At 37.9% G+C, this 15,527-nt stretch overlaps 1 protein-coding gene across 7 annotated transcripts in view; it reads right to left on the bottom strand.

The window, feature by feature from the left end:
* Positions 1 to 15,527, bottom strand: part of EXOC2 (exocyst complex component 2) — a 194,434-nt gene that overhangs the window by 37,941 nt on the left and 140,966 nt on the right. For all 7 annotated transcript variants that reach the window (XM_030552298.1, XM_030552297.1, XM_030552295.1 and 4 more), the window contains 2 exons: positions 14,775 to 14,891; positions 8,221 to 8,362 (listed from right to left, as the gene is read on the bottom strand). In XM_030552298.1, the coding sequence (XP_030408158.1) occupies positions 8,221 to 8,362; positions 14,775 to 14,891 (259 nt within the window). The remainder of the gene's footprint in view (positions 1 to 8,220; positions 8,363 to 14,774; positions 14,892 to 15,527) is intronic.

Here is a 15,527-nt window from a genome sequence, read left to right as displayed (position 1 = left end):
GGATGATGAAGTATGTGACCCACTCTACATCCTGCCAGTTCCATCATGGTCTCAGCTCCCTGAGAATTATTTGTTCTCCCAGGAATGCCATGGAGGGGGAACATCTAGAAGCCTGCTTTCAGTAGAACATAAATACTATTGTGCCTGTCCTAGTGCAGAGGTGGAACTGGGGTTGGGGGAAGGGTGGAGGCTCCTTGCCTCCTCTTCTCCATGTACCAGCACAGGTGCAAGTCCTGAGCTGGTGCTGGGACGGCAGCATTGTTTTCAGGAATATACAGATCATATCACTTATTTTGAATATGTTTGTGAGTTGAATTTTATAATTTTCTTTTGTTTTTATATCATTTAAATTTCTCACTGTGACAGAGGGCTGGAGTTCTGACAATTTCATGGAAATGGAAAACTGATAATAGAGATTTTAAGAGGCAGGAGGGTGATTCAACTACTATAAATAAGAAAAAGAGACATGCAAATCTCAAGTCAATCATCTTGACTGCGAGGAGAGTCCAGGAAGGTCAAGATGGCCTGTGACATTTTAAACTTGGAGTCAAGAAGTAGGGGAACATCCCAAAAGCAATTAGGGGACAATAGTTCTTGCATGGGGGACAAAATAAGACTTCTGTATTCCTTCCAGATGGTACTCCTGATAAAATACTCATGTGAAAATGTTAAGGTAACCTCACCTTGATATGACAATGAACTCTATACCAACGACTTGATAAGTAGGCTGGAAGAAGTAGATCATCTCTGAACACAGAAAGAACGTCTGGGCCAAGCTGAGAAGGGATGGTCATCAGAGGGACTCGCTTTTTAAAGATGTGATATTTTCCCTTTCTGTAACTAATATAAAGGAAGCCTGCCTCACTAGGCTTTGTGAAGTTTTCAGGGAAGAAAACAGTTTATTTTGTTTTGCTACCATTTCCTCCCTATTTTTAATTAATCTTGTTTTTAAAATGTGATTATATGACTCACAGACTAGGTTACTTCGCACAGACTGCCTCCAAAGAAAAGCAAAGTTCTTCAGTTTCTAAGGAGAGGTGCTGAAATGCAAAGAGTTCCAGGAGCCTGACTTACAACACAGTTTGCCAAATGCCATGGACAGACGCATCCTCTCTCAAGATGATATTTTGCCGGGGGGCATTGGCAGGCGAATACAGAGGGACAGCTGAAGGGCCACAGAGGAAATGTAAGTTAGCAGGGGTATGGGTGGACATTCTCTAGTGGATTATCACTGATAGGCTTGATGTCAAAGAATGTTTCAAGAAGGGTTTTGAATGAAGATGGACAGGTGCACAAGAAGTAGATTATTCCAGTCATAAGAAATGACGAGGAAGAAGATTCCCAAGTGGCAATGAAATGCCAGTTAATAGCTGTACTTAAGGCATAGGTTCTAGAGGCACAAACTAACAAAAATCAGGCTCAAAGCTCTTGGTGGCAGAAACTCTGCATGGAAATTGGTGGAGTGTAAAAGAGTAAGCTCTGCTCTGCTAAGAGCTCTTTAGCTAGTCAATGAAGCCTTTGAAATGGGTGGGGCTGGATAGAGAGGGAAAAGAGACCTGGAAAATATGATAATGAAGTGCCTCGAGGACAGTTTCTGCTGGGACTCCTGTGCTGCTCTACCAGATTTTAAAACCGTCCTCCTGGCAGAACCTACAGGAGAGCATCATGGCAGTACATTGTGCCCTCCCTTGAATCTGAAACCCTTCTCCCCTTCTTTGAAACTGCTTCCCCTGTGGGCAAAGAGGGTACAACGTACATCTCTCTGCACCTGCTGGAGTGAATCCAGTTCATAAACTTTATTGCTCAGATAGTATGCAGATACAACATTTCCATATTGCCTTGTTATTAGAAATGAGAGATATTAGAAAATTATGTCATATCTTCTAAAACAAGTTTGAAAGTGAAGTTAGAGAAAGAGAACTTGAGGTTAAAGTGAAATTAACCAAAGAGAGCTATTTTGATGCACAGAATGAATGCTTTTAGTTGTAGAGAAGTGGAAGTAATGGTTCACATGGTACATTTTGTAAAGCTGATCAGGTAACAAAAGTCTCAAGAACTGCTACTTAGTGATAGGGCAAGTCCAACAGATGGTGTTCACTGTGTCACAGTCATGGCATCATTAAGCTGAACTGTATTCTTTTGTACATTCTAGTCAAAATATCATCTCATACAGTCTTTTCTTCTTTTGAGAAATCTGTGCTTGTGTTTTTTAAAAGCAAATTCACTCAGAAAATTGAATCAAATTAAAAATAATTACTTAAAAAGATATTGTACAACAATCACACACTTGAAGAGGTCTTTTCTGCAAGGTATACTGCAGGCGGTGATCCAAATGCAAAATCTAGCACTCAGAACATGGTCATGTTCATTGGTGAACCTGGAAATCTTAAACTAATTATTCGGTTAAACTCATTCTAACATTATTTTTAATTGTATCTTGCAGAAAAGAGATAATTCCTCAATGTAATGACACAATATTAATGTAATTATTAAAGTATGATATAATACTAATTACAAGTATGAATTAAAAAACACTTTTTTTGCACGCAGTTGTTCCAGAATGCCACGTGTGAGAGTACAAGAGAATATCGGAGACAGTTGTAGCATTCTGTGGTACTGTGTCATGGGGAATGGCTGCCCTGTACCACCTCTGTTGGCTGAGCGTGACATTGCCTGCCTCATTTTCCTTCCCAAAGATGGAGCTCCTTAGCTCTCCCCATACATGTCACTACTGGAGACGTGGCTTAAGCCTCCAGGCAAGTGATAAACCAACATAATCCCTTGCAGGGTAGCAAAAGTCCAACTAAAAATTCCCATTTTCCTGTGCCCTTCAGGGCTTCTCCTCAGCCTGGCCACTGAGGCCTTGTTCCCAGCCCCTTTTTCCTAGGCTGCCTTTGGGAGTCTCTTCCCCTGTTCTGGTACAGAGCTCTTGGTCCACAGGCTGGTTCTCCCAGATTACTGTTCTCAGATTCTTACGCCTTTACAGGATCTGGTATACATTCTGGGTTCCCAAGATGGTTCCCCTGAAGTACCTAGCCTTTTGCAGACCCTGGCTCAGGGTCCTGCATGCTTCCCATGGTTCCCACTCCAGAGTGAGCACACTCTCAGGCTTTTTATAAGGTGTCCATTACTCTATCACCTGACCCTCGTTAGTCTGTCCCCCTCAGGCTGGGAAGAGACTAATTAATTACAGCACAAATGTAACTGTTCCTATTTCCCTCTGACATACTGTATATAGCATGGTTTCCAAGAAAATCAAATACAGTGACATGCACTCAAATGATACACACGCTACATACCACTTCATGTTTCTAGAATGTGCTATCATCTTATTGGAATCCGACATCTTCGTGAGAGTAACCATAAACTAATGTAGATTCCAAAGCAAAGGAATTATGTTAGATGATCGCAATATGTGATGTAGCATTTTGTGTGGTTGTTTCATAGAATCATAGATTAGGGTTGGAACAGATATCCGGAGATCATCTAGTCCAACCTCCTGCTCAAAGCAGGACCAACCCCAATTAAATCATCCCAGACAGGGCTTTGTCAGGCAGGCCTTAAAAACCTCTAAGGATGGAGGTTCCACCACCTCCCTAGGTAACCCATTCCAGTGCTTCACCACTTAACCCACAGACTCTCAATAGACTTTTCTCCAGTTTCATACTGGAGCTCTGAGCAATCATACCACTCCCTTACATACAGTGCAACTCCTCCAACTTTTCTTCTCTGCCTGTCCTTCCTGAACAGTTTAGACCCATCCATGACAGTGGTCCAGTCATGTGAGTTACCCCACCAAGTCTCTGTCATTCCAAACACATCATAGTTCCTTGACTGTACCAAGACTTCCAATTCTTCCTGCTTGTTTCCCAGGCTTCTGTCATTCGTGTACAGGCACCTAAGATAACTAGCTGACTGCCCTACTTTCTCAGTATTAATCAGAAGGGATGATCCATTGAGTAATTAAATTTTAAATTACCGGTTTATCATCTAAACCACCAATATATGTGTAATTGGGCTTCAGACAATGCTATTGCCAGTTAAGATGATGACCACGCTAGTTTAAGGTAACAAAATTGTCAAGAACCTTATTATATGTTCGGAAGCCATAAACACATCACAAGAAACAGAGAGACGACTAGCTACTGATCAAACACTGCCCACGTGTTTCTTATATTCAGGCCTCTAACCTGTTCACATTAGTCCACTATGAAGTCTGTTATTTTGTAACAAATTATTATTAAGTGCTCCTACTTTACAATTTCAATGTTCATGTAACCATGATTAGCTTCTTAGAAGAATGTGGAATTTGGAATCCAGAGTATGGAACCTAGTATTAACGATTAGATAAATGATAAACAAGGTAAGTGTAACAAATTTGATAGGATTCTTTATGAAGACAGGAAAAACATTTTAGCCTCAAGTGAAAATCCAAGCAAACTGATGGATAAGCCACGATTCCATGGCGTAGATGGAGAAAATTGAGAATAAAATATATTTAATCATAGATAGCAACTGCTGAACATTCATATTCTCTCCCCCAGCCCCAGTTCATATGTTTCTCTTTTTATTCCTTCTGCAACTGCATTAGATTAAATATCTGTTAGGACAATCAGTTCTAGAGTGCCCTATGTAAAGATCTAGACGCCATTACATTAAACTGGCAGTAATGCTGCTGCAGTAGAAGCCAGTCTTTTCTAGGATATTGTATTCAATTTCAATATTCAGCTTCAATTAGAAATCTTTGTCCTTCGAGTCTGCATAATAATATAAGGCTTTTGAATTAATCATTAAATTAACAGTAAATCTGTAAATAAATCCTGTCAATTTAATAAGATTTACTTCATACTGAAAAATTAGCTATAATTTACATCATAAAGAAGGTTGATCATGCCATCAGTGTAATCAAAATGAGTATGTTAATTTGTAGTTACTTTTTTGTGTGCAATTTTACATAATTACACTGAAAAAGCCCTCTACAGTTAAAAGACTGTTAAGGTTGCAAAGTCAAGACACAAAATTTAAGATATGCCAGAATTAAGATTACCTGTGCAACCTTAATCCTCCAATCCTCCTTCTTGTATATATACATTATGACATAGTCTTTAATTACATGATCACTTGCTATTTTTAACACACTATCCCTGCCTCATTCAGTGCACAGAATAGATGGTGCTCACTGAATGTGCAGCTATTCAATATTTTGCTTTCTCCTCACTGTTCAATGTGTGGTCCCAGGCCTTATTTTCTGCACATTATTCAAACCCTGCTCTGAATTATTAATTTCCTCCTGCATGCTTCTATGAAACTAATACTATGAGTATTTGACAAATATTAATGAATTTATTTTCACAACCTTCTTTGAGATAAAGCTGCATTATCCCCATTTTACAGATGGGAAACTGAAGTTCAGAGAGATAAAGATCAAAAGTGTACACTGGATGCCCAATTTGAGATGCCTAAGGCCTGATTTTTTTCAGAATGCTTAGCATTTTATACAACGTTATATACTCAAAGCACTGTTTCCAGTGACTTCAGTTGCGGTTGTGAGTACTTAGCCCCTGGATCTCAAGCAGAGCACCAAGAAAGAAAAAGGAACACACGATTAGTAGCCACTTGCAAAATGTTTGGTTTAAGTGACTTTCCCAGAATCACATAGGACCACTGTGGCAGAGGCAGGGACAGAATCCAGTTCTCCAGGGCAACACTCAGCTGTCTTAGCCATGAGACTGTCCTTCCTGCTCCCGCAACCCCCTGCCTCGTTCACCGTGCACCTTCCAATTTCTGCAACAAATGAGGCAGGTGTCCTACAGACAACAGCCTTCTTCACTACAAAACCCTGATTCTTCCGCAGAGCACCGTCCATCCTGTACAATGAATAAGACAGGAACCTTGGTGGGGGGGGAGGGGACGGGGAGGAAATAGCATGTGATCATATAATTAGAGGCTGTATCAAAATGCATATGCACAAAGTGACTGAATTAATGTTGAACAGGCGATCTTAATTCTGGAATTTCCTAAACTTTTTAGGGTTTGACTTTGCAACCTTAATATTCTTTTAATCTAGATGTGTGTGTAACTTCCCTTGATATTTTATGAAAGAAAACTGAAAAGACATCACATACTGACTTCTACAAACCCAGTTCTTGGAACCAGCTGAACTGTTTTTTTTGAAACTTATATTTTATATATATATATAAAGAAAATCAGCCTGAAGCAAGCATGCAGAATGGAAAATTTCAGCCCAAACAATTACATTTTGGCAAAACTAGATGCAACTGAAAACAGGGTTTATAATAATGCAATATAATAGAATCATAGGACTGGAAAGGACCTCGAGAAGTGATCTAGTCCAGTCCCCTGCACTCATGGCAGGACTAAGTATTACCTAGACCATCCCTGACGGATGTCTGTCTAACCTGCTCTTAAAAATTTCGGATGATGGAGATTCCACAACCTCCCTAGGCAATTTATTCCAGTACCACCCTGACAGTTGGAAAATTTTTCCAAATGTCCAACCTAAACCACCCTTCTTGAAATTTAAGCCCATTGCTTCCTGGCCTATTCTCAGCGGTTAAGGAGAACAACTCTTCCCCCTCCTTCTTGTAGCAACTTTTTATGTATTGAAAACTGTTATGTCTCCTCTCAGTCTTCTCCAGATCAAACAAACCCACATTTTTCAATCTTTCCTCAAAGGTCATATTTTCTAAACCTATAATAATTTTTGCTGCGCTTCTCTGGACTTTCTCCAATTTGTTCACATCTTTCCTGAAATGTGTCACCCAGAACTGGACACAATACTCCAGCTGAGTCAGGGCTAATCAGTGCGGAGTAGAGACGAAGAATTACTTCTCATGTCTTGCTTACAGCACTCCTGCTAATACATCCCAGAATGATGTTTTCTTTTTTAGCAACATTGTTACACTGTTGACTCGTATTTAGCCTGTGATCTACTATGACCCCCAGATCCCTTTCCGCAGTACTCCTTCCTAGGCAGTCATTGCTCATTTTGTATGTGCGCAACTGATTATGCCTTCCTAAGTGGAGTACTTTGCATTTGTCCTTATTGAATTTCATCCTCTTTACTTCAGACCATTTCTCCAGTTTGTCCGGATCATTTTGAACGAATGGGAAGTGTTGAGCAACCTTAACTAGACGACACTACCAGTTCTTCCCATGATCCTACTGAGATAGACAATTCTGAATCGCTGAAGTTTTTTTTCTCCCCCTCCTCCAATGGCATCAACTTTTGTGACAATCTTGGGTAAAACAGTTAAAATCTACACATCCAGTTCAATGACTCAAATCAGATTTTTAAATCTGCATTAGTAAAAGATTACTTTTAAGAACAGGTATTAATTTCATCCAGATGCGGTATTAAAAAGTACCATGATGGCTTCACAAATACATTTCTCTCATGAATCACCAGATTAATTAACTGGACTTTTTTAAATGATTCAGTATCACAGAACTGCACACTAAGACGTGTCTTGCCAGTTCCCAGTCAACTAGGTACTGTTATTTTATTCTGATCAAGCAGATTTTTTTTTAAACCTCATACCTGGAGATGAACTGGAAAGTATTAAATACTTTGTAAGCAATAAAAGGGAAGGTCCTTAGGCTAGTATTTCTCTATTGTTTGGCATTGTTGAACCAAGGGTCATGGTAGATTCTCTATCTCTAGCAATTTTTAAATCAAGATTGGATTTTTGTTTAAAAGATATGCTATAGGAACTATTTGGGGGGAACTTTGATGGCCCATGTTATACAGGAAGGTGGTCAGACTAGATGATCACAATGGCCCTTTTTGGCTTTGGAATCTATGAATCCTTCTACATTTTAATTTTTGTTGCTAAACTACTGTGATAATGTTACACCTACACATTTTCTTATAACTTTCATCTTTTCAGAATTGCAGTTAGGGCTGTTAAAAAATGACCAGATTTTTACAAAAGAATTCCAAAAAATCCCAATGAATTTCAAAAGAAAAAATGGCAAAGAAATCTTTCATAATCAATGATAAAAGATGCTATACTCATTTGAAAAGAGATTTAGGAATTATAAAGTAAAATCTCTGAAAAACAACTTTAAATTAAATCTTGGTAAATGTTAAGAAAAACCAGACGATAAAACAGTTTGTAATTAAACATCAGATTTTTAAATCTCAATACATCTCAGCTTCTGTTAGAATAATTACACAGTTATTACACAGATATTTACCTGTTGGAATGAGACAATCTTTCCAATCAAAATATCCTGCATAAATGCCAGGTTCTAAAGAGCCAACTATAGGATCTGCCTTCAATTCAATGTAAATTTCAAACAGTCTTTGATCCAACTCCTTCAAGGATTCCATACTAATCTAAAATCAAAGCAAAAAGAAAAGCACAGTTATCCACTAATTATGAAAGCAAGAATAATAATAAAAAATTTATGGTTTGTCTTCTCTTTGATTTTTAGGAAACATGCCATAAGCTTACAACCTTATAATTTTAAGCAATATCTCTTTGACTGTAAGAATTTCCATACTAGATCACATCACTGGGCAGACTAGTCCAGTATCCCTTTTCTGACTGTGGCTAGTACCAGATGCTTCACAGAAAGACGTAAGAAACTCCATAGAGGAGAATCATGGAATAACCTTCCCATAAGCACAATTTCTTCCTAATTCTGTCATTTAGGTATTGATCCTGCATCATTGAAGGTAATGGGAATTTTGCCAGTGACTTCAGTGGGAGCAGGATCAAGCCTTTAGCGGCTGGCTTATGTCCTGAAACATGAATGCTTAAAATCCTTATATTTTTACTCACCTAATGTAACTGTGGATTTTTTTATTATTCATTGTATATAGAGTTTAATCCTTTTGAAAAATTCAGTTTCACCATAGAGATCTGTGACCTCCTAGCAGCTTATTCAAAGTTCATTGCAAGTACTATTTTAAAAGTATCCTTGTACAACAAAACAATAAGCTGCAGCTCTTTTGGGTACAATATAGAGCGAGGATGTGCTCTTCTTTCCTTTGTGTGAATACAGCTAAATACAAGCACTACAATTACTGAAACCTCCAAATAAAGTAACTAAACCATGAAACACTCATACAAAAAGATTAGTCAATGAAATACATGTATGTGTATGTTTCTCTTGCTCGCTATATTTAAAGACTGTATCTCTTTCAATACTGTACAAGTATTTTCTTCTTAATATAACTACACAAGACAGCTACTAAAAGTAGTTGAAAGTTAACATCCTGATATCACCATGAATGTTAATTAAACAAGTCATGCAGAAAATAACATGGGACCACTTGTTGAAGATATTTATGTTTATGAGCTTATCAGATTTCAAGATAAAACTTTTTAAATGTCACTCAGCACGTTTCTCAGACACTGTGAGGTTTAGGGACTTCCCCTCTCACCTGACCACCTCTCACCCTAGAAGGCTCAAAGACCAACCCAGGAGAACAGACGTAAAAGGTAGGGGGGAAAAAAAGCCCTAGCACTTCACTGCCTTCTTCCCCTGGAGACTTATCAGATTGGAGTCCTTGTGCTGAAAACCACTTGAAGATTCATTGAATGAAGCAAGGAGAAAATCATTGATGCTTCTGTTGCTCTGCCTTCTCCTACTACTCCCCTAATCTGTTCCTGAGCACTGTAATCACAAATCACTGGGTCCTGATTGTGGTGTAGATGGTGAGAGAAGGTCTCTTGAGCTAGATATGGGGAGAGAAACAGGAGTTCTGGAGGGGAATGTGAATATGGGAGAAAGCAGGTATATTGGTGGGGGCCTGGAGGCTCCCAGTAGCAGAGGAGTCCAATGGGAGAAATTGGTGCTCAGGAGCAGCATAAACTAGTGCTTTCCTGCTTTCTCCACCTAGTGAACCTCCTGAGCTGTGTCAGAAGTGAGTCCAACAGCTGAGAACCACAAAGGACCATAAAAAGGTGCTCAGGAGATTGGCAGGAGGGGAGCATTCATGAGGGCAGTGAGAAGTGGGCCTCAGGAAAAAGTCAGGGATGTAATTCCTTCCCTCCCCACCACCCACTTCCTGTGAGACTTCTGAAGTCTGCAAAGGGGAGAATCCTCACCCTACCCCACCTCTTCCTGCTTCTGCCTGTGTGAGTCTTAAGATTGTCAGCCTCCTTCATGAGCCTTTTAATAGAAAAAACTCCCTTGCCACCTGCATGGACAAGTTTCCTAGTGACAGGTTACATTTTCAGCTTTATCTCTGTAAGGAATAGTGACAGTGATTTACTTGTTTTAAAATACAAGCTAAGGTCTCTATTTTCATGTCCATGAGCCAGTCATTCCTACTGATGTTCCAATTTAAAAGCGAGGAAGTTTAGAATCTAAAGAACAAAAGTTTGATCTTGTGCATAAAAGCCATAGTTTTATATTTCTCTGGATTTCTGTTTTTTTTTGGGGGGGGGTCAGGGGGAGGGAGGGCTACGAAATGGCACACTTACCTAGTCCCTTTTCCACTTCAGTTCATATTGTATAGAAAAATTCTACCTCAGCACCAGATCTAACCTACTAAATATGAGACCCACAAGGTAGGTGAGGTAATACCTTTTATTGGACCAATTTCTGTTGATGAAAGAGAGAAACTTTAGAGCTCCAAATATCAATACTGAAGGACATTATCTCACCCACCTTGTCTCTCTCATATCCAGGGAGTAACACAGATACAACACTGCAAACCACTAGTGTTTTTTATCATTTTTTAGTGTGCATCTTAGGGTGGAGGTGTGTGGAGTTGGAGGTTATAATGGAAACTCATTTGTAATTTTAATTATGGAGCAACAGCTCAAACTTATATTCCTACTTTCTCAAGCATTAGTTCATTCTGCCTTTTATTTCACCCTTATCTTCATTCTGCAAGCTTTAACTGACTCCATATATTATTTGTTTGCTTCTTTTCTTTCCACATCCAGTACAGTTTTGGTTTGTTTTTAGCCATATGACTACGTTTGGTTCTTCAGCCAAATGCCCTCCTACAAATGCCCTCCCACTTCTGGAGTTCTCAAGAGTTCAAGTCTGGGTCTGTGTGATTTGGAAAGAACTGTGTACAGTTACAAGCCTCCATAAGAAAGAGATGTGTGCATTTATCTTCAATTAAAATCATATATGTATGCAAAGTAAGGTGGCATTCAGGATCTTGGGAAGCTGCCAATTCGGCCCTCTGTGCTATAAAATTTGCACATCACTGATGCAGAGCCAGGTTTTTTAAAAACAGTGGTCAAGTAATTTGATTTTAATCATTCTATGGGCAATGAACATCATGTAACTTAGGGCCTCTCTGATGCCCATTGAACTCAATGGTAAGGTTTCCTTAAGTATCTAATACCCAAGGGAATTCCCCTGACTCACAAACATCAGAAAGAAGCATTAATATTCCCACTAACCTATAAAAAAGAGAAGCATATTGAAATCAATCCAACTGGTAACATTTAGTGATGAGGTCACCCTGGCTGCAATTAGTGAATCTTTTGGTCTTTTATTTAAAAAGGAGGATATCTTTTGGTCAGAAATGTTTTAGACTATTTCCACCTTAAAATGAAATATTTCTGGGGCAATCAAGAAGATAATGCTAATTAGGCTAGATCTTACATTCCTGACTGAAGTCAGGATCTACTCTGTACTTTCTAGAACTGTTAAATAAAAAAATCTTTCCGGGCTTTGGTAGGTTCTAAGATGTGTAAAACTCCTCCCTGGAATTACTTGATTACATCTACAATATAGTATGGCGCATTCTCTTGATTTGGCAAAGACAGATTGTGCAAGAATAAGGTTACGGGCTGTGGTTGTTGGTTCCCCTGTCTAAGCTTATCTGTGATTCTGCAACACAATAGTGTAATTCTTCTTAACTATAGGAGAAAGGAGATTTGTCAGTAGACAGTAGCTGTCACTTCCTACACTTCCGTTTATCTGAACTCACTCCTGAATGGCTGAAAATAACACTTCATCTGATAATGCATCTGTGTAAACCTATTACAAGAGATATGAAAGACTGAAGGTACTTTGAATAAACAGAAAAAAGTACAGTGACTATAAATGTTGAGTGCCTGATGGCATTCACATGGAAATATGACTAGATGAGTCAGCTCATAGACTCACAGACTTTAAGGTCAGAAGGGACCATTCATGATCATCTAATCTGATCTCTAATCTGTCCAGGAGGAACCAGTGGACATAGCAACTCCCAAAAACTACAACTGCAGCCAATGATCCATCTAACCCAGCATCCTGTCTTCTGGCCATGGCCAGGACCTGATGCTTCAGAAGGAATGAACAGAACAGGGCAATTATGGGATAATCCATCCCCTCTCAGCCAGTCCCAGCTTCTGGCAATCAGAAGTTCAGGGACACCAAAAGTATGGAGTTGTGTACCTGATCATCTTGGCTATAGACTTTGATGTACCTATCCTCCATGAATTTACCTAATTCTTTTTTCAACCCAGTTATACTTTTAGCCTTTACAACAGCTCCTGGCAACAAATTCCACAGGTTGACTACACATAGTGTGAAGAAGTACTTTGTTATGTTTGTTTCAGACCTACTGCCTAATAATTTCATCAAGTTACTTCTGGTTCTTGTGCTGAGAAGGGGTAAATTACACTTCTCTATTGACTTTTCCACACCATTCATGATTTCATAGATCTCATCACAAGCCCCCCTCTTCAGTCATCTCTATTCTAAAGTAATCTTTTTTGATCTCTCCTCATATGGAAGCTGTTCCATATCCCTAATCATTTTTGTTGCCCTTCTCTATACCTTTTCCAATTCTAACATCTTTTTTGAGATGAGACAACTGGAACTGCACGCAGTATTCAAGCTGTGAGTGTACAATGGAGTTATATAGTGGTGGTGTGATATTTTCTCTCGTATTATTTATCACTTTCCTAATACTGTTAGCTTTTTTGACTCCTGCTGCACATCAACCTGGTGTTTTCAGGTACCTATCCATGATGATTCTAAGAACTCTTTCTTGAATGGTAACAGCTAATTTAGAGCCCATAATTTTATATGAATAGCTGAGATTATTTTTTCCAGTGTGAATTACTTTGCACTTATCAACATTAAACTTCATCTGCCATATTGTTGCCCAGTGACCCAATTTTGTGAAAATCTTCACAGTCACCTTTGGAGCTAACTGTCTTCAGTAATTTTATACTGTCTGCAACTTTGTTACCTCTATGTTTACCCCTTTTTTGAGATCATTTATGAATACGTTGAACAGCACAGATCATCAGGGAACCCCAATATTTACCTCTTTCCATTGTGAAAACTCATCATTTAATCCTAACCTTTTTCTTCAATCTTTTAACCAGTTACTGATCCATAAGAGGACCTCTCTTATTATCACAACTGCTTACTTTACTTAAGACCCTCTGGTGTTGTTGACACCCTTCTAATAGATTGGCGAGGCAGGATTTCCCTTTTCAAAAGTCGTCTTGACTCTTCCCAATCATATCGTGTTCATCATTGTGTCTGATAAGTCTGTTCTTTATTATAATTTTAGCCAGTTTGCATGGTACTGAAGTTACACTTACCGGTCTGTAATTGCCAGGATCACTTCTAGAGCCTTTTTAAAATATCAGTGTTTCATTATCTATCTTCCAGTCACCTGGCACAGAGGCTGATTTAAGCAATGAGTTACATACCACAGTTATTAGTTCTGCAATTTCATTTCCTTCAAAACTATTAGGTGAATACCATCTGGTACTATATATACCATCTAGTACTGTATATATGTACTGTATCTACAGTACTGCATTGTCCATGGTCATTAAAGGGTTAATATAGATTTTAAATTGTTCAGTGACTTCAATGTTTGAATTTTGTTCTTTATAAAAATACCAGATTTTAAGAACAATACTTTGATGTGGCTGTTCAAGATCAACTGCTGAATATATAATGGGCACCTCATTTGCCTATATAGTCACCCCACTACCAGTACCTAACTCAGCACTTTATTAAGCATTTCAGGATAGTTGAGTGTGAAGGGAGAAATCGAGAGCAATTTTGTATACTATACTAACAATGCAAATAATTTCAAACCCCATTTGAATGATATTCAAAATTATTCCAGCCACAAAAGTTCAACACGTTCACTGGGATGGCCATGAGAGTTCATTGTGTAGTAGAAGCATCAGTTTGTAGAGAAATACTCTGTACTGGAAGAGATAACATTTTACTTTCAAACAACAAACATTTCTGGAAATAAACCAACTAGATGGCCATAAAGATTCTAAGTCATAACATTTCTCATAAAAAATGATTAATCATTACAAAAAGGCAGGAAAATGAGACATCTTTAGCCGCCCACCTTGACATTTTCGTTCTTTGAAAAAAAAAAAAAATCCCTGATCTAGTTTATGAACAAGAGCTGTCAAGTGGTAGAGATTACTAGATTATTTAATCTATCAAATATATTTTGAGATTATGATCTTTTTATTCTTTGCATCAAGAAAACACAGTGACATTAAAAAGCTTTACTTAGAAATCAGATAAACATTGCCTATGAACATACAAGTCTAACAAGTGCCCACTTTGCTACACTATTTATTTAAACCACATAAAAACACACAGACATATTATTATTATTATTTTTTTTAAACTGATGCTTAAAATCACACTCACTTGTAGGAGGGTCAAGTAATATTTATGCATGGTGATTGTACAAATACGTAATTTAATACCTGTGAAAAGGAAAAAAAATCTTTCCATCCAAAGTAATGATACATCTGTAGCAATTTCATTTTAATATTATTGCTTACTTGAGTTATTTTTTCAACTCCTTGGAAGCTATGTTTCTCAAAGTGTTCAGCTACATTTATGAAAGTATGACGTTCCAGGTAGCAGCAATTACTGAGTACAATTAAAAGTTTTTTCTCCTAAATCAAGAGACATTTTAAGGAAGAAAAATGAACAGTAATTAGGAAATATCTAGGATAACTTTGCATTATAATAATATTTATTATTATGTTTATATACATTTTGATCATGGAAAATGTTTTGTTGACTTGAATGACAACAGTCATATGATGAGCATGCTGATAAATAAAACGTAGTAACAAATAGTTTTGTAAACAAAATCCTAAGAACTGGTTAACAGTGGATGCAATGATTCAATATGAGCACTTTTTCTTATGGGCTCTGATGTCTGAAAGTATTCACTGGAATAATTGTGAGTAATATAGATCTGTGATTCAGATCCCATTCCAAAAAGTAAGCCACAAACAGCTTTCCAAGAAGCGGTTTCTGCATTTTACTGTTTTTTTTCTAGTAACCTGTTAAAAATGATGACCACCATAAAATAAAACCAAAATCTTCACTTTCATATGAAACTGCCTGAAGAATTCAGTTTTAACGTTCGAGCAAAGGAAGCAAAACAGATATTAAACAAATGCATTCCCATCCTCCAAATTAAACTAAATAAAAGACTGATAGAACTCAATCATTTCTGCATATAATTTGAAACACTGTAAGTCATCTCTGCTCTCCAATTATTTTGTTTTAAAAATCAAATA

The sequence above is a fragment of the Gopherus evgoodei genome, chromosome 2 (assembly GCF_007399415.2).
Source record: "Gopherus evgoodei ecotype Sinaloan lineage chromosome 2, rGopEvg1_v1.p, whole genome shotgun sequence".
NCBI lineage: Eukaryota > Metazoa > Chordata > Testudines > Testudinidae > Gopherus > Gopherus evgoodei.
This window is presented reverse-complemented; position numbering and strand designations above follow the sequence as displayed.